At 35.1% G+C, this 21,808-nt stretch overlaps 2 protein-coding genes and 1 non-coding gene across 14 annotated transcripts; 2 read left to right on the forward strand and 1 right to left on the reverse strand.

Moving 5' to 3' along the window:
- The first annotated feature begins 569 nt into the window (after positions 1 to 569).
- Positions 570 to 5,277, forward strand: LOC115695834 (uncharacterized). Of its 3 annotated transcripts, none has more exons than XM_061117204.1 (6): positions 831 to 969; positions 1,366 to 1,415; positions 1,583 to 1,740; positions 1,873 to 1,925; positions 2,150 to 2,959; positions 3,648 to 5,277. In XM_061117204.1, exons 5-6 carry the CDS (start codon positions 2,273 to 2,275, stop codon positions 5,130 to 5,132), a joined length of 2,172 nt encoding a protein of 723 aa, XP_060973187.1. In that variant the 5' UTR covers positions 831 to 969; positions 1,366 to 1,415; positions 1,583 to 1,740; positions 1,873 to 1,925; positions 2,150 to 2,272; the 3' UTR covers positions 5,133 to 5,277. The 3 variants fall into 3 exon arrangements, with proteins under 3 accessions (XP_030478782.1, XP_060973187.1, XP_060973186.1); XM_061117203.1 differs by having other exon boundaries at positions 1,879 to 1,925; XM_030622922.2 differs by lacking the exons at positions 1,366 to 1,415; positions 1,873 to 1,925 and having other exon boundaries at positions 570 to 969.
- Positions 5,278 to 5,578: 301 nt separating this feature from the next.
- LOC115695835 (uncharacterized) lies at positions 5,579 to 12,864 on the reverse strand. 10 transcript variants are annotated; one of them, XM_061117208.1, is made up of 6 exons: positions 11,277 to 12,864; positions 9,124 to 10,277; positions 8,893 to 9,006; positions 8,121 to 8,261; positions 7,871 to 7,964; positions 5,579 to 6,278 (listed from the first exon to the last, which is right to left on the reverse strand). In XM_061117208.1, exons 2-5 carry the CDS (start codon positions 9,310 to 9,312, stop codon positions 7,920 to 7,922), a joined length of 489 nt encoding a protein of 162 aa, XP_060973191.1. In that variant the 5' UTR covers positions 9,313 to 10,277; positions 11,277 to 12,864; the 3' UTR covers positions 5,579 to 6,278; positions 7,871 to 7,919. The 10 variants fall into 10 exon arrangements, 4 of the variants coding, with proteins under 4 accessions (XP_060973191.1, XP_060973190.1, XP_060973189.1 ...); XR_004007567.2 differs by having other exon boundaries at positions 5,579 to 9,006; positions 9,124 to 9,206; positions 9,315 to 9,373; positions 10,160 to 10,277; XM_061117207.1 differs by having other exon boundaries at positions 5,579 to 7,964.
- A 5,874-nt stretch (positions 12,865 to 18,738) lies between these two features.
- LOC115696011 (small nucleolar RNA R71) lies at positions 18,739 to 18,845 on the forward strand. Its single transcript, XR_004007613.1, has one exon. It is a non-coding gene; the product is annotated as a small nucleolar RNA R71 (small nucleolar RNA).
- Positions 18,846 to 21,808: the final 2,963 nt, after the last annotated feature.

Raw genomic sequence — 21,808 nt, forward strand, 5'->3', positions numbered from 1 at the left:
ATCTGTTTTAACAAATTTCTCCCATTAAAATCTCCTCCATAATATAAAATAATAATTTCTCTACAAATTGTAATTTAAGGATGCGTTTGGTAACCTTTTTTAATCAATTTTTTTTGTTTTTAAAATTAAAAAAGTGAAATATTTTCCAAAATTATGTTCTATAAAACAGTTTTTACTTTTTGATTTTTTTAATTAAGAATATAATTTTATTTTTTTTAAAAAAATTACTTTTAAATTTTTTTTAAACATTGTTTTTCTTAATCAATATTTTAGACTCCGACCCCAACCTAGATCTTAGGACCCGGACTGCAGCCCTGCCCCAGTCCCATACTCGGACCACGGCCCCAGTCCCACATCCGAATATGGACCTGACTTAAATAAAATTAAAAAATAAAAGATGAAATTAAAAGTTATAAAACACACTTTTATTTTTTATTTTTAAATTAAAATAAAAATAATTATAGATCATATTTTTATTTTTTAAAAATAAATTTTAAAAACACAAATTTATTTTATTTTTATTTTCTGTTTTTAAAATTAAAATACAAAAATCTTATCAGCTATAATTTCCCAATCAGAATTTTCGGAGAAAGCTCACATGTCTGTACGAAAATCCTAACCCTAAAATCAGAATAATCTTGGTTGAAATTTGTAGGGTTTTCATTTAATCTCGTTGTGGCTTTCCTGCACACAAGCTCTCAGACCCAGACCAGACTGTTCTGAAATCGATGGATCTGGAGGTTGTGGGCCGCCACGCCTTGTTCTTCGACGATGATGCGAACGCCGCTTTCGTCAACTCTAGGGATGCTCTTGTCGAGTGGAACTCTCTTTTTATAGATCGATACGACGTCCGCCACTTCCTCTCTGCTCCCCCGCCACCGCGCAACCACCGCCGCCAAGTACTTGAACCGGACCTCGATCACGAACGATACCTTGATTTGCCTTCACTTTCTGATGAACAAGAACAAGGTATTAAATTTTAGTTTATAATACTATAGAGATATTTGATGTGATCATTATGTTTTCGTTTATGATTGAGGAAGAAGAAACGACAAGCAGAGAATGGTTTTTTAGTTGTGATTTGTGTTTGATTTGATTTTTGTGTTTAGTTATCTTAATTTAGATAAAACCGGTTGCTGTATTTAATTCTCCATGGTAGACTATTATTAAGTCTTTCACTATAGTAAAAGGGGTTTAATGGGTACACACTGGTGGTAAATCAATGCTGGTCTGGCCAATTGTGGTTCACTTACTTTCTACATAAAATCAATGGAGTAGGCGTTACTCTTTTCGTATAAGGGGAGTCCTTAAGAAGTTTAGTTTTCTGTTTGTATCATTCTTGGATTTGTCCCAACATCTTTTCAGTTTGCAGGAAGGAATATAAATTTACAGGAATTCATCTGTCAGAGATGCGAGTAAGAATGCTCTTGTTGTTAGCAGATTGATGTTTACGTTTAGTTCCTTCCTTCCCTGTTTTAAGTTAGTCTTTTTTTTTTTCTTCTGTAACTGATATCTGATAGGATTTCCATGAAGAAGTGTTTATGTTAGAGTTATTATTTTAATTTGACTACCTTATGTTCAGGTGTATCTAAAGATGAAGAAGCAGTCGTTGACAGTGGCTATCGTGCTGTTGCCTTCAGTTACGGAAATTTTGATGGAGCAGCTGAGCAGAAAGACACTGAAGTTGAATCTATATTTCACCCACCATTTCCTGTGCCAGAAAGCTTGATTCGAAACCTAGTGAGTCTCAATTTTCACCTCTGTCGTTCATGGAATACAAATGTTCATGTGTGTTTGATACTTCAATGTGGCCTGACAAGATGATAATCCACTAAGATGCATATGTTATTCTAAGGATTACCATGTCTTAAGTTTCAGATGCTCGGAGCAAAGATGGAGTTCTTGTGCCACAAGGGGCTGTGCAGGTGGGATTAGGATGGTAGAAATTCGATGAATCTTATTGATTGTGAGCATATTGGTTGAGACATAACGTCATAGGATACTCTTTCTTGGTTTTTATTGTTATCCAGAATATGGGAGGTTCTATGGGTTTGTGTTAGGATTAAGTATAAAAGTTTATTGATCTTTTTCCTTGCATAAGTGATATTTCTTAGTTTTGAAATAAAAATTTGCTTGCCTGTTTTTTCAGCCTCCATCAGAAAAGGTACATCAAATCATTGCAAGAACTGCTACATTTGTCAGCCAGCATGGTGGGCAATCAGAAATTGTTTTGAGAGTAAAACAAGGAGACAACCCAACATTTGGGTTCTTGATGCCTGATCATTCTCTTCATGCGTACTTTAGATTCCTTGTCGATCATCAAGAACTACTAAAGTCTGATGTTGATGGAAAGCAACTAGAAGAAGAGAAGAAGGGTGATACAAGACGTGATCAGACTGGTGGTGCACTATCTTTGCTTGGTTCAATTTATGGGTCTGGAGAGGAAGAGGATGACACAACTGAGGATGCACCTGAAGCAAATACAAATAGGTCTAATGAAATGGTTGATGGTGTTAGTACTAGTGTTTCACACAGATCGGAACACACTGAATCTACAGTAAATGTAATGGTGAAAAGTGATGTTTCCAACAATAAATCTTCTTTAAAAGAAAAGGTCCATGTAATAAAACGAAATCAAAGCATTAATAATAATGTCAAAAGTCGAACTACGTCATTGCTAAAAAAGGATGGAGTTGGCTTGGGGTCAATTTGTGCTGCTACCAGTAAGTCACAGGCATTTGCAGGGCCTAGCATACCAAAAGTTGAAAGACCTATATTGGAGCCTCCATCTGATTTAAAAAGAACAGTTGACAAGATAGTTGAGTTTATCTTAAAAAATGGCAAGAAATTTGAAGCTATACTTGCTGAACAGGATCAACCATATAGAAGATTCGAATTTCTTCTGCCTACTAATCAGTATCATCCTTACTATTTAAAGGTTCTTCAAAAGAATCAGGAGGTAAATCTTACAAAACATTATTTCATGTTATTTCCACAACATTTATAGTAATAGAGATTTCCTTTTCATTCTTTTGCTGAATATTAAAGACTTGGTGTAGTAGTTATCTATGTATGCCTCTTTGATACAAAACTGATTATTGAACCCCTTTCATGCTCCCTTTTACTAGTTATGATGTCTGAACTTCTCCATTCAATTAGTTCTCATTGCCAGTCAGTTGGGTACCTTGAATTTTCTTTTGACGTTCTGTATATGTGCTTTGTGCTTGCTTTATAGATCTCCCTCCGATATGTTGCATACCAAGCATCGACTAACATATAACCATTCCAATGCTTTGATTTGGGCCTTTTCATATTATACTATTGTGTTTCGGGGTAGTAGTTCACTTGTTTTTTACAAGTAGTATTTTACAAAAGTAGTCACTTATTGATCAGCAAAAAGTAGCAATTATTTCACCCTTATTCTCGTCATTTCTAATAAACGAGGCACATGTCCAGTAACTGGTATCCTCCAATGATCACTTTAAAGTTTATTATTTTGGCGAGACCATTTTACTGTATCTATTGATAAGAATAAATTTATTGTCGTCTCCATTTCTTTGCTACTTTTTAGTTGATAATGCAATTTTCATATTCGAGTTTATTTATTTTTTCTTCCTTGTCACTAATGTGCTTGACTTCCTCAACAGTCTGGCATACCTGGCAAAGGCTGTGTCTCTGAAAAGCATGGATCCATGGCGCATGGAATGGAGAAAAGAAGTGCTAAATGTGGAGAAGGTAATGCAAATTCTTCGGGATTTGCTGATAATGACATACCTTGTGACTACGATAAGGAGAAATTCCGAATGATAATTGGAAAATCCAAGAAGGATGTACTAGATCCACCTCCTAATGTGAACCAGCCCCAAGGTGAAGTCACTATAGATGCAGATGTTACTGCAGCTATACTTAGGGCTGCCACCAGGGGCATCAAGAATCCAAATCTTGAGCTGTTCCCAAAGCTTTCATGGGGCAGTATTGGTGAAGACCCCAGTGATGAGTCTGGACAGTCCTTAAGCTTTGGGAGTCTCCACACATCTCAACCTCAAAGTTCAGTCCAAAAGCAAAATGCAGTTGGGCAGCCTAGCGTTGCTTCCCCTGTAGCAACGGTTAGAGCAGAGACGGCTGCTCGTGCAGCTGCTAGTGAGGCTGATTCCTCTGAAGCATCCTTGACTAAAGAAGAAAAGCTGAAGGCTGAGAGATTGAAACGTGCTAAAACGTTTGCTGCCATGATAAAAAGTGGAGCTGCACCTTTGAAACCGAAGCCATTGCATAGTTCATCATTTGAACCACCTGGTTCTGGGATTTCCTCCTCTGGCAATGAGGTTCCAATTTCATTAGGGAAAGAAAGGGAGGGTAGTTCGGTTCCAATGGATGTTGATGCCTTGGGCTATATTGATAAATCTGAGAAGAAAATTATTGTTGACGAACGCAACGAACAAAGATCAAAGAGGAGCTACCGGTCGAAATCTAAAAGACATGAAGGAGATGAAGAAGAGAGTGTTGAGGAGGAGGAAGAAGATGATAAAATAGATCATAAGCATTCAAGGAAGAAGCACCGTTCTTATAAATCATCACGCCACAGTGAAGACAAGCATAGGCACAGGAAACGACATTCCTCGTCCAAAGACAGAGAATCTCAACACAGTCGTAAGTGTGGCATAGACGATGATCGGTGTTCTCGGTATCGACGAAAACACAATAGCCCCTCAGATAGTGGGGAACATAGATCCTCAAGAAGGCAGCATAAACATCATATCTCATCTGACGATGAACATCGACTTACTAGACACAGACACAAGTGTGGTGGTTCATCTGAAGATGAGTATGAGCAGAGGACTGAACATGGACACAAAAATGGTGGTTCCCCTGACAACAAGGGTCGTCACAGGAGCAAAACCACTAAACATAGGAAACATAGGTCTGAAAGAGAACCCGAGTTGGAAGAAGGGGAGATCTGTGCTAAGTCAGATCAATCAAAAGCAAATGAAAGTGACCGAGTGAGTAGGGAAACTTCTATAGATTTGTTAAAATCATACCAACAAGAGAGTGCCCCATCACAGCCCTCTGAATCCACGGAGGTCTCTGATGAGTTTAGAGCCAAAATCCGTGCCATGTTGATGGCAACCATGTAGTGGGTGGAATTTGTTTTCTATATATTATTGTATTTTAACAAGTTTATAACTGTCATTACTATTCATTTTTATCTTTTTTCTTGTTCTGAAGAAAGATTTATTTCTTTTATTAGTAATGAGCTCAAGTGATGTTTCCTTTTCTGTTCCTACAATGATTTAATTTATCTTTTCTAAGCGCAACATTGATATTATATTTACTATATCTTGGGATCCGGGGGAGAGTGCTTATTAATTGTACATAGGAGCAAAAGATTGCCAAATTTTACTGTACATTTCTAGTGAGCTGATTCATGGATTGGATAAGATTCACGTGTGCTTATATCGAGTTGTTTTTTCCTTTTAATGTGGCAATGAAGTATAATGGGAATTCCGCTTTCTTATTCTAAGGGTGGCTGGGAACATTCTAACAAATCATGGGACTTTTAATAATAAGCTATGCTCAGTAAAAAGATGGATAAATTTTAATGGTATGGCAAACAAATTACAAATCCTAAGGTCATTTCTGTTTAGTTGATTTTGAAGTAATAGTTCTTTTAAGGGAAAAAAAATATAAATATGGAAGTTTTTGTTGCCATTTACTTTTTTATGGAGAAAAAAATAAATGAAAAAGATATGGCAAAAAAAAAAAAAAAAAAAGAAAAATAATCAAATGGAAAAATATGGGAATCCAAAAAACATATAAATATGCTCAAAATGGAAAATCCCATACTTTCCAAAACTGAAAAACATAACAGAATTGCTCAAAACCCAACCACGATTCGATCTCTCTCTCTCTCTCTCCCTACTCTCTCCGATTTTGTCTCCGATCATCACGTTCGGAATCGCACCAGTCACGATCAGACGACTGCAAACCGAACTCAATTGATCACTGCAATTCGATCTGCAAAACCGAACTCAAACGCAAAACCAGCAACGATTGTGTCTCCAAAACCAGCAACGATCGCCGCCTCCGATCGTCTTCTCCAGCTGCGGACAGTTCTTCAACACATTCTACTCATCTCAAACGCAATCAACATGCACAGAAAGTCGATCGTCTGAAGACAGAGCTTCAGCAACGATCATCGACCTCCGATCGTCTTCTACAGCTCCGATCCTCTTCAGGTAATTTCTTCAATTGCTTCTGATCGAATTCTTAACCTTCATAATCTGAAAAATCAATGGTAATTAAAATTGAAAACGAAAAACTGAAAAAAAAAATAAAACAAATTATACAAAGACATTACAAGTATATACGGATTAATAATATATAAACATTAAACGACATTTTAATGAACAAATATAAAAAATAAATAACCGGTTAAAACAATGTACAAAATCAAGATCAACCATATGAAACGCATACATAACACGCAAAACAAATATATACCATAACCAAAATAACCAGTTAAAAACAGTAAAAAAAATAATGACAGTCACATTTAACAAAACATAACAGCAAAAAAAAAAAAAACCGGTTAAAAAAAATAATGTTTAACCAATAGAAACAAAACAACAACACCTAAAACCAAAAAAACAAACAAAAAAAATCGGTTAAAAACCTAACATACACAATAAAACATAAAAATTAAATGAAGCCACTTACATTACATTAAAATAGAATTAACAATGCTAGAGGAAAATAAAATTAAAACAGATACAACAATATATAACATAAAAAAAAACCAGTTAAAACATAAAAACCGGTTAAAAAACTCACCTATAACATTGATTCTTTAAAAACAATTAAAAAATAACCGGTTCCAAATACAAAAATATAACAATATAATATTACTTTTGCATAAAAGAGTTAAAGAAAGTCACAAATAACAAAACATAACAGAAAAAAACTGGTTAAAAAAACAATCAAAAACGTGAAAACTAGTTAAAAATATATAACAACACATACAATAAAAAAAATAGAAAGAAAACCAGTTAAAAAAAATAATTTTAACCAAAACAAACAAAACAACAACACCTAAAACCAGAAAACAAACAAAAAAAACCAGTTAAAAAACTAACTTACACAATAAAACATAAAAATTAAATGAAACCAGTTACATTACATTACATTTAACAATGCTACAAAAAAACAAAATTAAAACAGATACAACAATAAATATAACATAAAAAAAAACCAGTTAAAACTTAAAAACCAGTTAAAAAACTCACCTATATCATTGATTCTCTAAATACAATTTAAAAATAACCGGTTAAAAAATAAAGAAAATTACAAATAACAAAACATAACAAAAAAAAAACCAGTTAAAAAACAATAAAAAACTTGAAAAATATTAAAAAATATAGCAAAACATACAATTAGAAAATTAAAAGAAAAAAAAAACCAGTTAAAAAAAAAATTAAACTTAAATTTTAAAAAGAATTTCCTTTCAAAATGCAAAATAGTTATCAAAAATATAAATGACAAATAAAAACCAAAACCCAGTAAACAAAAATTAGAAAAAAAAAAACCAGTTAAAAACCTAAAACAAAAACAATAACACATATAGTTTTTTAAAAAATAACCGGTTCCAAACAAAACATTACAATAATATTTTGATATTACTTTTTCCCTAAAATTGCAGGTATGGAACAAATCATGTGTGTCATCAAATATGGGAGTCAGTGGAGGGAAAAATACAAATTATGATGACTACACAATGACGGGGATTCTAATTCCAACCAATTCATCACTAGCAAACTTGATGGAGCTGATAAAAACAGAGATCAACTGCACCAGAAGCAACATAGACATATCGTACCAGATATCGCCCGGGACAACACCAATGAAGCTACTGAGTGACAATTCTCTCAAGTTCTACACCGATGCTCCGGTTTCATCTTTAAGTAAACATCCTGAAAAAAAAACCAGTTATAAAATAAGATTTAGCCTGTAACAACAACAACAAAGCACATCATAAATAAAAATAACTGGTTCCATAAACAAAAATTAAATCACATTAAAAATAAAAACTGAACATATATGTAAAATGAAAAACTTAAAGCACTAACCACATCTGAAAAACTAGTGGATTTTATCACGGGCTCTTCAGCTATCGAAGGACTAGGGCCTTTCGATGCAACAGATTTAACACCATAACGTCTTGTACGACGTACCGGAGGATTGGGAAGATCAGAATCACCCGCTGCAGCCTGAAAAAAAACAGGAAAAAAAAAGTTAAAAAAAGAAAAGAAAAACAACATTCACAAACATTAACAAAAAACAATAATGTAAACATATAAAGACATTTTTTTTTCCGGCCACGTGTTTCCCTGATAGAGGGCTGAGCCTCTTTTTCAACTGGAACTTTAGAACTAGTTCCAGATTCAACATGTACGACAAAATCTTGGTCAGAAGGATCAACGTTAACCTTGAAACACAAAACAGAAACCGGTTAAAAAAACATAAAAAAACAACATTTTAAAAAACTCATAAAGAAATTTAGAAACCGGTTATAATAATAAAACAACAAATGAAACACAACAAATGTTGAAAAACAAACAAAAGAAACCGGTTAAAAAAGGGTATAAAAACTCAATTACATAAAATCAACATTTGAAAACCCATTTCTTAAACAAAAAAAAAAAAACCCCGTTATAAATAATATAAGAACTAAATAACATCAATTAAACATTTATAAACACATTTTTCATAGAAAAAAAACCAGTTATAAAAAGTATAAAAACTAAATTACATAAAATTAAACAATTACAAACACAATTCTATACTAAAAAAAACCAGTTAAAATACACCAACAATAACATAACCACTTGAGAAACTCACCTTCTTCTTCTTGGCTCGAGATTTCTTAACCTCGTGTTTCTTTGGGGCATCAACCGGAACTTCAGAGCCAGTTCCAGATGCAGCGCCAACAAACGCCACATTACCAGGCTCAACCTGTTAACAAAATGAAAAATACAATATTAAAACCGGTTATAAACCAGTTATAAAAACAACAAGAATAAAAACAAAAAGAATAAAAAACAGAACAAACAAAAGAAATCAGTTATATACCTGGTCCTTCACATGTTCGGAAATAGCTTCCGATTGATGAGAATCTTTTTGTTGAACTCCATGATCAACATATGGAATAATATCTTGAAAACATTGAGTAACATATAATAAATAACATAAAAACATTAAAACACAATAAAAAATACAGACAAGAACAAACAAAATAAACACATGAAAATTTAAAAACATACCTTAGTTACATCACCCCTTTTTCTTTTCTTAATAATGACTCTTATCCATTGAATAAATCCTAAAACCAAACAAAGAATACAGAGAAAACAAAATAAGTTAATAAGTGCACATTACAAAACCAACACCAAATATATATAACAAATAAATTGTAACTGCCAACCCACATAAAACACACACAAAAAAAAAAAAAAAAAAAACAAAACTGCCACATCGTGGCTAAAAAAGTGGTAAAACAGTTACCACACCCACTAAAATACTCTAACCAATGAAAAAAACTATTAAAAAATCAATTTAAAAAAACAGAACAAAAAATAAGAAAACAAAAATTCAAAATACAAAAAAAAAAAAACATAAAAATTAAAAACAAATAACACTATTAACCTAAAAATTCAAATATGTTGCACAAAAAATAACCGGTTATATTTTATAAGCAACCTCCAATACTAAAATGCATGAAAATGAAAAAATCCAAAACGAACACAAAAAATAACAACAAATACTCTATCTCTAAAACAGATTCAACACAAAAACAAACATAAAAAAACCTTAGAAATTCATGAAGATTTAAGAAAAATTAACAGAGAAATCAACAAAATCAACACAAACTCAAACTTAAAACAAAAATTAACTAAATAGAACAATGATAAAAAACACCAAAACACCAAACACACCCTAAAAACCCAACCGATCATCCCAAAAACAACAATAAACCCGAAAAAATCCAACCGATCATGCAAAATCATCAAGAAAAAAAAAAATAAAATCCACAAACATCTCAATACCGAACTTAATCACTAAAACTAAACATATTACAACAAAATTTATTAAAGAATTTATCACATACCTCACTTAACTTTGAAGATGATCTCGAAAATGACTAAAAACAGAGCACACTTCACTCACGACAACTGAAAATCGAAGCTAAAAACAGAGCACACCAACGACAATGGCTTCGACACCCACTGGAGAAGAAGAAAAAGAAGAAGATGAAGAAAATGCAAACCCTAAAATGCTGCTCAAACTGAATGGAGAAATGAGAATGAGAGAGAAAAAAGCTTGAAAAACAAATGAGTATGATGTAGAAACTGAAATGGCGGTAGTAGTATGCAATGAGTAGTAAGCTACTCCATGCAAAAGGAAGCTATAATAGCTATAGTTTCAAAAAAAAAAAAATATGGGAATTGGGCCTTGAATAACAAATATATGGCTTTTAAAAAACCCATAAAAGGGTAAACAAAACCTAAATCCCATATACACAAAGGTTTATTTAAAAATGCCATAAAAAAAGTAAATGGTAAAAAAAATCCCATAATTTGGGTAATTTTTACTATTTAATTTTTAGTATTTTTTTTTTAATCTCTATCAATAAACTTTGTATTTAGTATTTCAATCATTGAAGTCAACTTTTTTATTTTCATTTTTTTTTACTTAAACTATATTTAATACTATAAAAATACAAATTTGTATCAATTTTTAATATGTTATATCATGTAGAAAAAATGGTAAACCGTCCCTCACTTAAAAAAAAAGTCTGCCCCCGCTCAACTTAAATCCTGGGTCCGCCACATTATCTTTGCCCTCTCTTCCGCTCAGCAACAAAGACACTACAAAAAATCTTACTTTTAGTCACAACAAAATTGGTCACTAAAAATAAAAAATTTGTGACTAACTATAAATTGTCATTCCTATACTAACTGTCTCATAAACAAGTTACAAGAAAAATAAATAAGACCTTTTACAAGAGCCTAAACAGACCATTATAACTCTTGGAGTAGTCAGTTTTGTTTTCATAGGCTTAGATCTTTAAGCTCTTTACATTAAAGAAGTAAATAACAATATTCCAAGACTCTAACAAACTTTCAGCAAAACAAGGAAAATAATCATAACAGTTTTCTAACTGTTTTCTCAGCTAAAAAACACAATAAAATCACAATCAACAACAATATAAATAGAGGAGCAACCTGCCCATTTTTGAAGTGTGTTTTTCGGCTCAGCAAAATGAGAAAATAGCAGCTGCCATTTCTTGGATGAACAACCTCAGAAATAAGAGAGAAAAATAGAGAGAGTTAGAGAGTTCTATTTTAATACAAACCAAAAAAAATAGAGTGAAGAAAAGAGAGAAAACTTGAGATTACCTACTGAACTTTGTGGCTAGGAATCTCCAACTCCTTGTAATCGGTTTTGACATGGATAGTGAAGAATCAAGCGTCTTTGAGGGAAGCTTGACGGAGATGTACCCTTGATTTTGAGGGGAACTCCGAAATCAATTATTGTCTTCTTTTTATTTTTTTGCTGGTTTTTCTTTTAGTCTTTCTCTGGTTTTGGGTTGTTTGTTGTGTGTGTTGCAGGTGCGAAGGAGCTGCTGTAGGCTCGGGTTAGAAAGCTCTCATAGAGCTTGAAGAAGAAGATTAGAAGGGCTGAAGGAGGAAGAAAAATGCAGCAGTGGTTGAGTATTGTTCTGCTGCAAAGTTTTGCACCAAGAAGGAAGGAGAAGAAGAGAAGAGGGCTGATGCTAGGTTCAGATGAAGAGAAGAGGGCTGCTGCTAGGAAGTGGCTGCTAAGGTTAGAGAGGAGAAGAGAAAGACAAGGGCTGCTAGGGTTTGTGGCTGAAAAGAAAGGCTTTATACTGCCATTAAAAGGCTAGGATTTTGAGGGAATATACTCTTGATCCGCACAAGAGGGGGAAGGTCTATTTTGACCTTGGTTTTTTGTACTTTGTGGTGTTGGAGTAGGGGGCAATCTGGGTATTGCTTTATTTCTTACAATATATATAGTATTTTAAAATAAATACTAAAAATAAGGTTTCTATTTTTCTTAACAAAATGTGAGTTAATATTAATGTTAATTAATTTTTGTAGTAAATATTATATGAAATTTTTGTAGAAGACCGTTCTGGTAGATTTTTTATCTGCTTCGGTAACTAGAAAAATATTTTAGTTCAATTTTTTTTCATAATTACATATGTTGTAGCTATATAGGACCATTTGTAAATTTTTTAGAAGATTCTGAATAATTTATTGTGTCAAAAATAAGGTTTAAATAGTTACTTACCACGCGTATAAGAAAAAATAGTCGCGCATGTAAATTTTATTTTCGACATTGTAAGCTACTTGAAACTTTTTGAAAAATTACAAGTGATCCTAAATAACTATAACATACATGATCATAAAAGAAAATTAGATTAAAAAGCTCTTCTGTATGCCGAAACAGATAGAGAGTCTACTAAAACAGTACTCCTTAAGAAAAGTGTACTGTAGTCATGTACTTATTTTATATTGTATATTCATTAAAAAAGAAAATAAATATAATTGTGGGTCTATCATACTAAATAAATAAAATATTTATATTTCACTTTTTCAATTGAAACCCCATTTATTATTTGTTTAAAGGAACAAAATATTTAAGTAAAAATTGGTCTTGTCTTTTGACATGGTGAGAAAGTGAGTTGTGTGTGTGTGATTTGTGTGTTGTGTTCTACGGCAGGTTGGAGATTATGGCTTCGTCGAGTGTGGCCATTCGTGATCTTGAAGACGGTTATGCAGATATCAGTATTGAGGGTGAAGACGATGGGGATTTAGGTGTTGATTTCCTTGTGCCGGATGATCAAGCTGGCCACGATCATCTCTGTATTGTTGGCCGGTTCCTTATTGCTCGGCCGATTGATTTTGAAGCCATGAGACATGTTATGGCGTCTTTATGGCAGCCAGAAAAATGAGTCTACGTCTAATAAATTGATTCTAATCGGTATTTAGTTCAGTTTTATCACGAGATTGATTTGGAAAGGGTCGTTGGGGGTAGCCCGTGGACTTTCAATCGCCAACAGTTTGTTTTTCGAAGGCTACAAAGGGGTGACGATCCTAAGAAGGTGGTTATCAATCATCTTGATATGTGGGTTCAGATTCATGGCCTACAAACCAGTTTTAAATCGGCCTCTGTTGTGGAACGTTTGGGAGGTTTTGTTGGAACGTTTATCAAGTTGGACCCGAAGAATTTTCAGCATGTTTGGCGTGAGTACATGCGTGTCCGAGTTACTATCGACATTACTGTACCATTAAAATGAAGGAAGAAGCTTCGGAGAAGCGTGGATGATCCATGTTTTCGGGCTGAATTTAAATATGAGTTTGTTCCTACTTTTTGTTTTATTTGTGGTGTTATTGAACATTCTGAAAAATTTTTCTCCAAGCTTTTTGATATGCCGATTGAAGAAATTGTAAAACCTTATGGATTTTGGATGAGGGCTTAACCCCGGAGGAGGTATAATTTGGTTGGGTCGCAGTGGTTACGTGATGGTACTGAATCGGACGTGGCGTTTGCTGGCCGGAGTCACAGTCCGACAGCGGCAGTGGGGGCGATTTTTGGCTAGGCCGAATTCTATGGAGTTTGTTGGAGAGGATAGTGGGTTTGGGTGCACGGCTAGGAGGGAATCTGCAGATATTTTTTCAGCTCCTAAAAATAAGGAGCAAACCGTGGGGATTGATGGTAAGGCTGATTTTGTGTTAAATGATGATAATTCAAATATTATGGATGAGTTGGAAGATGGGGTTGATAGTTTCATTGTGTTGGATTCAAAACGACGACGTATGGTGAAAGCCCATGTAGGCCAAACCCAATTGAATGGGTCTAGTATGGGCCGAGCCTAAGTGGATAGGGCCAATGTATTGGCTATTGATAGTGGGATGGAGATTGGTGATGAGGTTGTTGTGAATGATTTTTTGGGCTCAAAAAATGGCCTTTCGGTGGGTCCTGGTTCCCAGGCCCACCGGTCATTATGAGTATCATAAGCTGGAATTGCCGTGGGCTTGGGAACCCGTGGGTTTATCAATTCCTTGTGGACCTTGTGGTCCAAAAGAAATCCAAACTTCTTTTTCTTTGTGAAACTTTTTCGAATAAAGAGAAACTTGAACGACTTCGGGTAATGTTGGGATTTGATGGTTTGTTTTCGGTTGATGCTCGAGGGCATAGTGGGGGTTTGGCTATGCTCTGGCATAATGACATTGAAGCTCAGTTACTTGGCTATTCTTTCAATCATATTGACATAGAAATATCAGACGCTGCTTCTTCTCCCTGGAGGTTGACTGGTCTTTATGGTGAGCCTAATAGAAGTATGCAGTATAAGACTTGGGATTTGTTGCGAGCTCTCAAGTCAGAATCTACTCTCCCGTGGTGTGTTATTGGAGACTTGAATAATGTTACTAGTCATCTTGATAAGAGGGGAGGTAATGATTATCCTCTGTTACGAAAATTGTAAAACCATACGCAAGTGCACACAATCAAGTAGTAAACTCACGCAAGTGAGGTCGAACCACAGGGAATTGGATTAATTACCATTAAATTATACTTATGATTCTATTTTGCAAATCAATACTTTGTACGATTTCAAAAGAATAAAATAATTCAAGAAACTTAAAATAAACAAGTGAATATAAATCAAGATGAGAGAATAGGGAGGAGAATCCTGTTGTTAGTTTACCAAATCGTTAATGTCTAATTGCTATCCTTTTCTTGAAGTGAATGACAGATTATAAATCAACCTAACTCTTTTCAGATCTTTTAGGTTCTAAATCACATGTTCTCTAATTAATCTCTTAATTAAAATAACATGAAATCAACATTAAGCAATAATCTAATTATAACAAAGGCTATGCAAATAATTTTGTTTCACATCAAAACCTAGATTATCCAATTTTAGCATTCTCAATTCTCACTTTTCAGATTTTAAATTGAGATCATAGAACATGTAGAAGGTGATCAAGCTTACACATGAAATTAAACACAAATATAGATAATTTTACAAATCAAGATTGAAGGAATGTCAATTATTCATTAACTAGGCAAAATTTAAAACAACATTCATCATCCTCCCTAAATAGGAGTTTAGTTCATAACATCCATAATCAAAACCATAATTAAAATTGAAACAGAAAATAGCATAGAAAAATTAAAGAGAAGAGAAAGAACTAGTTGAAGCAATTGATCCAGGTCGCCACAAGCCGCTCTTCAAGCCTCCTCCTTTGTTTCTAGGGCTCCAAATCTGAATGAATCTCAATATACACGAACTCCCTCTATTTAAACCAAGTCTCATCTTTAAAATTCGTGAAATTACGAAACTGCCCAAAAATCCCGTCACTGGAGCTCCGTCGCGACGGGATATTTGCTTGTCGCGACGAAGACTTAAGCAAGAATTTTCCAAAACTCTCTGCCAATCCCTGTCGCGACGGGGATATTGTCCCGTCGTGACAGGATTAGGCAGCAAATTTCTTGTTTGATTTTCTTCTCAATTCTTTCACCACTTGTCCTCAATTCTTGTAAATACTTTCTTTAAACACTCGGGGACCTGAAACAAAAGAATCAAGCGTAAAATAGCCCTAAAACTAGAAACAAAGACTGAAAACTAACCAAAAATACGACCCAAAACTTAGACTAATTTTAGCCTAACAAATTCCCCCAAACTAGATTCTTACTCGCCCTCGAGTAAGATAAATACTACTAACTACTAATCTACTAACTACGCTATGAGATAATCACAATACTACTGCCTCATGTTTTGTTTTCTTCCATTACAAAAACTAGAATTTCAATTCCACTAACTCTAACAATTAATTTAGATGCTCAGTTTGTCACATACTGCATAAACCCAAGATGACTTAACAATCGAAACAATGTTATAATGGTTTTACTCTTTCCAACCATTCCACTACCCGATAACTAATATGCTTGCATGCTTACCTCTCTCCACTAATGTTGACAACATCCTTTCGGAATCAATAGGGCTTTTTAAGGTTTAAAAAGTATGGCTTAGATATTTGGAAAATGAAAAACAATTTTTGGCTAAAGATATCATAAGTACAAAAATAACCCATAAGCTTCTTCTAATTTCAAATTTCCCAAAGTGTTCCCACAACTAACCATGATTGAGAAAATTGTTTTCTTTCTTTTCCCAACATCACTGAATTTTTATTATTTTTTTCCTTGAATCATGTTTTTTTTCTCTTTTTTTTTTCCAGTGATATTGATCTTACCAAATATTTCTTTTTTTTCTTTCTCAATCTTGCAAGTTTTCCTTTTTTTTTTCTATCTTCTCTCACACCATGTATTTTGCTCCCCCAAACTAATTGTATAGCTTATGATATCATTGATAAAATGGTGAGGACAAAATTAACAGTGTGGATACATATTTCGGTTGAACAGGTGAAGAACAAAACAAATTTAGGCTCAAGAGGGTTAACTAAGGATAATCATTTCATGGTAGGCTTGAAAGGCTCAAACTATCCAACAAATGCCTAAATCCTATTCCTATTGAATGTTGTCAAGGATTTCGCCTCAAAATAATAAGACATGCAAGTTCTAAGCTATCCAGTCAATCTTACCACAAACCATAGTAAAACAATTGTAAAATATTTCACAGATCATCAAATTGCATTCTTACACATGTTATACAAGCATCCAAACTAATCCAAAGAGTTAACAGAATTAAGCACACAGTTATTTTGCAATTTCAGAGCAGATTACAATAAACAGCAGCACACAATTATCCTTTAGCTTATTGCCAATTCCTAACTAAAAACAGAAAATTAAAACAGAAAATTAAAAGAGCAGAAAATAAAATTTTTTTAAATCCCTCCCCCCAAACTAAAGATTCACATTGTCCCCAATGTGATATAAAATTCAAGGTGAGAAGGACTTACCTGAACCCCCATCAGAAGGGGTTTGGCCTCAATACTGCTTCAAATTGGATCAAGTCCACCTCTTGCATCCAATAGGGTCCTTGTACCAAATGAAGAAAATTGACCTCCAATGTTGCTAATTTTAGAGTTTTGCACAAGAGTAAGTTCACTTTCAGAATTACCACACATCAATCTTTTCCAACGACACTGAATCGTTCGAAGTCGTTCTTTAGGCTTTTCTCTCTTCTTATCAGCTTTAAGAAAAGAAACCTTCACCATCTCAATCTTGCAATAGGTAGGAATGTCGGTTGGGGTAAAAACATTAAAATTGACATCTTCATCTTGCACTCGCAACTTTAACTCCCCCTTTTGAACATCTATTAATGCTCGGCCCGTGGCTAAGAATGGTCTTCCCAAAATAATGGGAATAGTTGAATCTTCCTCCATATCAAGAATTAGGAAATCCGCAGGGAAGATAAACTTACCAACCTTCACCAGTACATCTTCAATTATCCCTGGAGGATGAGTCAAAGAATGATCCGCTAGTTGTAAAGTCACTGTTGTGGGCTTTGCTTTTCCCAATCCTAGCCTTTTGAAGACAGACAATGGCATTAGATTAATGCTTGCTCCTAGATCACATAGAGCTTTAGTTTCCACCGAACCCTCTATAGAGCATGAAATATTGAAACTCCCCAAATCTTTAAGCTTGGGCGGTAGTTTCTTCTGCAAAATTGCACTGCACTCCTCAGTGAGTGCCACTGTCTCGAATTCTTCCAACTTCCTTTTCTTAGCTAAAATTTCTTTCATGAACTTCAGGTAAGTTGGCATTTGCTCCAAGGCCTCCGCAAATGGAATGTTAATGTGCAGCTTCCTAAATATTTCAAGAAATTTTGAAAACTTCTTGTCAAGGTTGTTCTTGCGGAGTCTTTGAGGGTAAGGAATTTTAATATGGTGATCTATGCTGATCGGAGGCGAAGCTTCTTTCGGTGCAAGACCTTCAGTAGTCTTCGTTTCCTTTGGTGCCTGTGTGTGTGCCTGTTGATCCTGAACCCCATCTTCAACTTGTTGCTTGCCACTAGGTCCCTCATAACTCTTTCCACTCCTCAAGGAAATTGCTTGACATTGCTCTTTTTCCTTTGCCTCACTAGTGCTAGGTGAATTTCCTTGAACTTGTTTTGCCACTTGAGGAGCCAATTGTTCCATCTGAGTTTCTAGAGTTTTAATAGAGGCTCTAGTCTCCATCATGAATAGGAGGAATAAGTCAGCTTGGATATTTAAGCCTCCACTAGGATTTTGTTGTTGTGGCTGTTGTTGGTTTTGTTGGGGTTGATTTCTCTGCTGGTAGAACCCCTGTTGCTTGTGCCCATAATTATTATTTTGAGAATAGTTCCCAATGGATTTTGCTTGATCCATTGGCAAACTATTCAAATCCACCAGGCATTGGTCATAGGTGTGAGGACCCCCACAGAGCTCACAAGCAACTTGAGCCTGTTTCACCTGAGCAGTCATCAACTTCGTCAAGGCCTCCACTTGGGCTGTCAACTTGGTGATGGCGTCTACCTCGTGCATACCAGCAACCTTCTTTGTTTGACTTTTTTCAGTTGGCCATTGTTGGTTATTCATAGCCATTTCTTCGAGCAGATCATACGCCTCGTTTGCACTTTTCCTCATAAATGCTCCACCAGCTGCTGCATCTATAAGGGTTCTAGTGTTACCCACCAGCCCGTTGTAAAAATTGTGAACCAGCATCCACTTCTCAATACCATGATGAGGGCACTTTCTGATGAGATCCTTGAACCTCTCCCAAGACTCATGGAGAGATTCATTATCCAGCTGACAAAAATTGTTGATTTTTCCTCGCAGCTTAGCAGACTTTGCTGGAGGAAAGAACTTAGATAGAAATTTTGTTGCCAAGTCAGTCCATGTGGCTATAGAATTGGTGGCAAAGAGATCAACTAACTCTTGGCTCATTTTCTCAGCGAGAATGGAAACAGTCTCAAACGGATGGCATCATCACTAACACCATTGACTTTAAAGTCTCACACAACTCCATAAAGTTTGACAAGTGCAGATTGGGGTCTTCGGAAGGGAGTCCACCAAACTGGACTGAAGATTGCACCATTTGAAGTATGACAGGCTTAATTTCAAAGTTATTAGCATCCACTGCTGGTTGCCTGATGCATGGCTGAACCCCCGTAAGAGTCGGGAGGATATAATCTCTCAAGCTGCTACCATTAGCTTGATCTTCAACGGCACCTCCATTATTACTGTTGTTTCCTCCATTATTCGCAACATTAGCGTTATCAGCCATGATTACTGGTGTTTCAGCAAGTGCTGAAACTCTCTCTTGCCTTTTGTTCTTTTTGTTTCTCCTACAAGTCTTCTCAATTTCAGGATCAACGGGCAATGTTACTGCTTGCCCTTGACGGTGCATACACTCACTATACCTGAAATAGATAAAAGCAGTATTGCAAGAGACAGGTTAGAAATTCAGCAAGAGAAATAAACCAAAGTAGAAGTTAGTATCATTTTGTGTAATATTAATCTTTATACAATTCCCTGGCAATGACACCAAAAACTTGTTACGAAAATTGTAAAACCATACGCAAGTGCACGCAACCAAGTAGTAAACTCAAGCAAGTGAGGTCGAACCACAGGGAATTGGATTAATTACCACTAAATTATACTTATGATTCTATTTTCCAAATCAATACTTTGTACGATTTCAAAAGAATAAAATAATTCAAGAAACTTAAAATAAACAAGTGAATATTAATCAAGATGTGAGAATAGGGAGGAGAATCTTGTTGTTAGTTTACCAAATCGTTAATGTCTAATTGCTATCCTTTTCTTGAAGTGAATGATAGATTATAAATCAACCTAACTCTTTTCAGATCTTTTAGGTTCTAAATCACATGTTCTCTAATTAATCTCTTAATTAAACTAACATGAAATCAGCATTAAGCAATAATCTAATTATCACAAAGGCTATGCAAATACTTTCGTTTCACATCAAAACCTTGATTATCCAATTTTAGCATTCTCAATTCTCACTTTTCAGATTTTGAATTGAGATCATAGAACATGTAGAAGGTGATCAAGCTTACACATGAAATTAAACACAAATATAGATAATTTCACAAATCAAGATTGAAAGAATGACAATTATTCATTAACTAGGCAAAATTTAAAACAACATTCATCATCCTCCCTAAATAGGAGTTTAGTTCATAACATCCATAATCAAATCCGTAATTAAAATTGAAACAGAAAATAGCATAGAAAAATTAAAGAGAAGAGAAAGAACTAGTTGAAGCAATTGATCTGAGTCCCCACAAGCCGCTCTTCAAGCCTCCTCCTTTGTTTCTAGGGCTCCAAATCTAAATGAATCTCAATTTCATGAACTCCCTCTATTTAAACCAAGTCTCATCTTTAAAATTCGTGAAATTACGAAACTGCCCAAAAATCCCGTCACTGGAGCTCCGTCGCGACAGGATATTTGCCCGTCACGACGAAGACTTAAGCAAGAATTTTCCAAAACTCGCTGCCAATCCCCGTCGCGACGGGGATATTGTCCCGTCACGACGGGATTAGGCAGCAAAATTTCTTGTTTGATTTTCTTCTCAATTCTTTCAGCACTTGTCCTCAATTCTTGTAAATACTTTCTTTAAACACCCGGGGACTTGAAACAAAAGAATCAAGCGTAAAATAGCCCTAAAACTAGAAACAAAGAGTGAAAACTAACCGAAAATACGACCCGAAACTTAGACTAATTTTAGCCTAACATCCTCCATGGTTACTGGATGGGTTTAATGATGTTGTAGCTGAGTGTGATCTTATTGATCTTGACTTGTTGGGGTATCCATTTACTTGGGAGCGTGGGAGAGGTACTGATGCTTGGATAGAAGTCCGCCTGGATCGTGCTTTGATAAGTTCTCAATAATATCAACGGTTTAATGTTGCCAAGCTCACTAATCTTAAAATCACAGCTTCAGATCATTGCCCGTTATTACTTGAGCCTATCATGAGCACCTTTGTAGTTCCTTTTCGGTAATTCTGTTTTGATAATGCGTGGTTGCGTGAACCCATCTACTTACAAGCTGTGTCTGATTGTTGGGAGCATTATAGTGGTGAGCCGATTATTGAGAAGTTGAAGTATTGTGGAGAGATGCTTGCTGTTTGGGGCAATGAGTATACGGGTAATTTCAAGCAAAAAATCTCACAGTGCAAAAGAGAGATTCGGCGATGGAAGCAAGGGAGAGACTCTATTTCTATTCAGCGATTTTGTGAGGCTGAACTAAAGCTAAGTGAGACCCTAAACCAGCAAGAGATTTTCTGGCGCCAAAGGTCCAAACAATTATGGCTTTGTGAAGGTGATAGCAATAGCAAGTTCTTCCATGTTAAGGCTACATCTAGGAAAAAGCATAATACGATTTCTCGCCTTCAAGATGATTCGGGTAGTTAGGTAACGTGGGATGATAGGCTTCCTGATGTTATGTTGGGTTATTTCAAGAATTTGTTCACGTCATCAGCTTCACAGTTTTCCCCGGTCATTGATGTTATTCCCAGTACGGTTACTTTGACTCATAATCAGTAACTCCTTGATCTGGTCACCGAGGAGGAAGTGAGGCGTGCTCTATTTCATATGCACCCGGAATAATCACCGGGTCCTGATGGGATGACGCTTGGATTCTTTCAGAAATATTGGAATGTTGTGAAGAACGATGTGGTTATGCAGGTTAGAGCTGTCTTTGATACTGCTATTTTAACTGATGCTCTTAATGATACAAATATTATCCTTATACCGAAGAAAAAATAGCCTGTTTCCA

The sequence above is a fragment of the Cannabis sativa genome, chromosome 6, assembly GCF_029168945.1.
Source record: "Cannabis sativa cultivar Pink pepper isolate KNU-18-1 chromosome 6, ASM2916894v1, whole genome shotgun sequence".
NCBI classification, from domain to species: Eukaryota; Viridiplantae; Streptophyta; class Magnoliopsida; order Rosales; family Cannabaceae; genus Cannabis; species Cannabis sativa.

Excerpts from the sequence above, each read along its gene's own strand:
- LOC115695835 (XM_061117205.1), bottom strand. The coding sequence starts at position 9,312 with ATGTTTTTAAATTTTCATGTGTTTATTTTGTTTGTTCTTGTCTGTATT. Across the intron at positions 9,007-9,123 it reads CCGAACATGTGAAGGACCAG|GTTGAGCCTGGTAATGTGGC; the intron begins GTATATAACTGA and ends TTTTGTTAACAG. Across the intron at positions 8,480-8,892 it reads CTCGAGCCAAGAAGAAGAAG|GTTAACGTTGATCCTTCTGA; the intron begins GTGAGTTTCTCA and ends TTGTGTTTCAAG.
- LOC115695834 (XM_030622922.2), top strand. The coding sequence starts at position 729 with ATGGATCTGGAGGTTGTGGGCCGCCACGCCTTGTTCTTCGACGATGAT. Across the intron at positions 1,741-2,149 it reads AAAGCTTGATTCGAAACCTA|CCTCCATCAGAAAAGGTACA; the intron begins GTGAGTCTCAAT and ends CTGTTTTTTCAG. Across the intron at positions 2,960-3,647 it reads TTCTTCAAAAGAATCAGGAG|TCTGGCATACCTGGCAAAGG; the intron begins GTAAATCTTACA and ends CTTCCTCAACAG.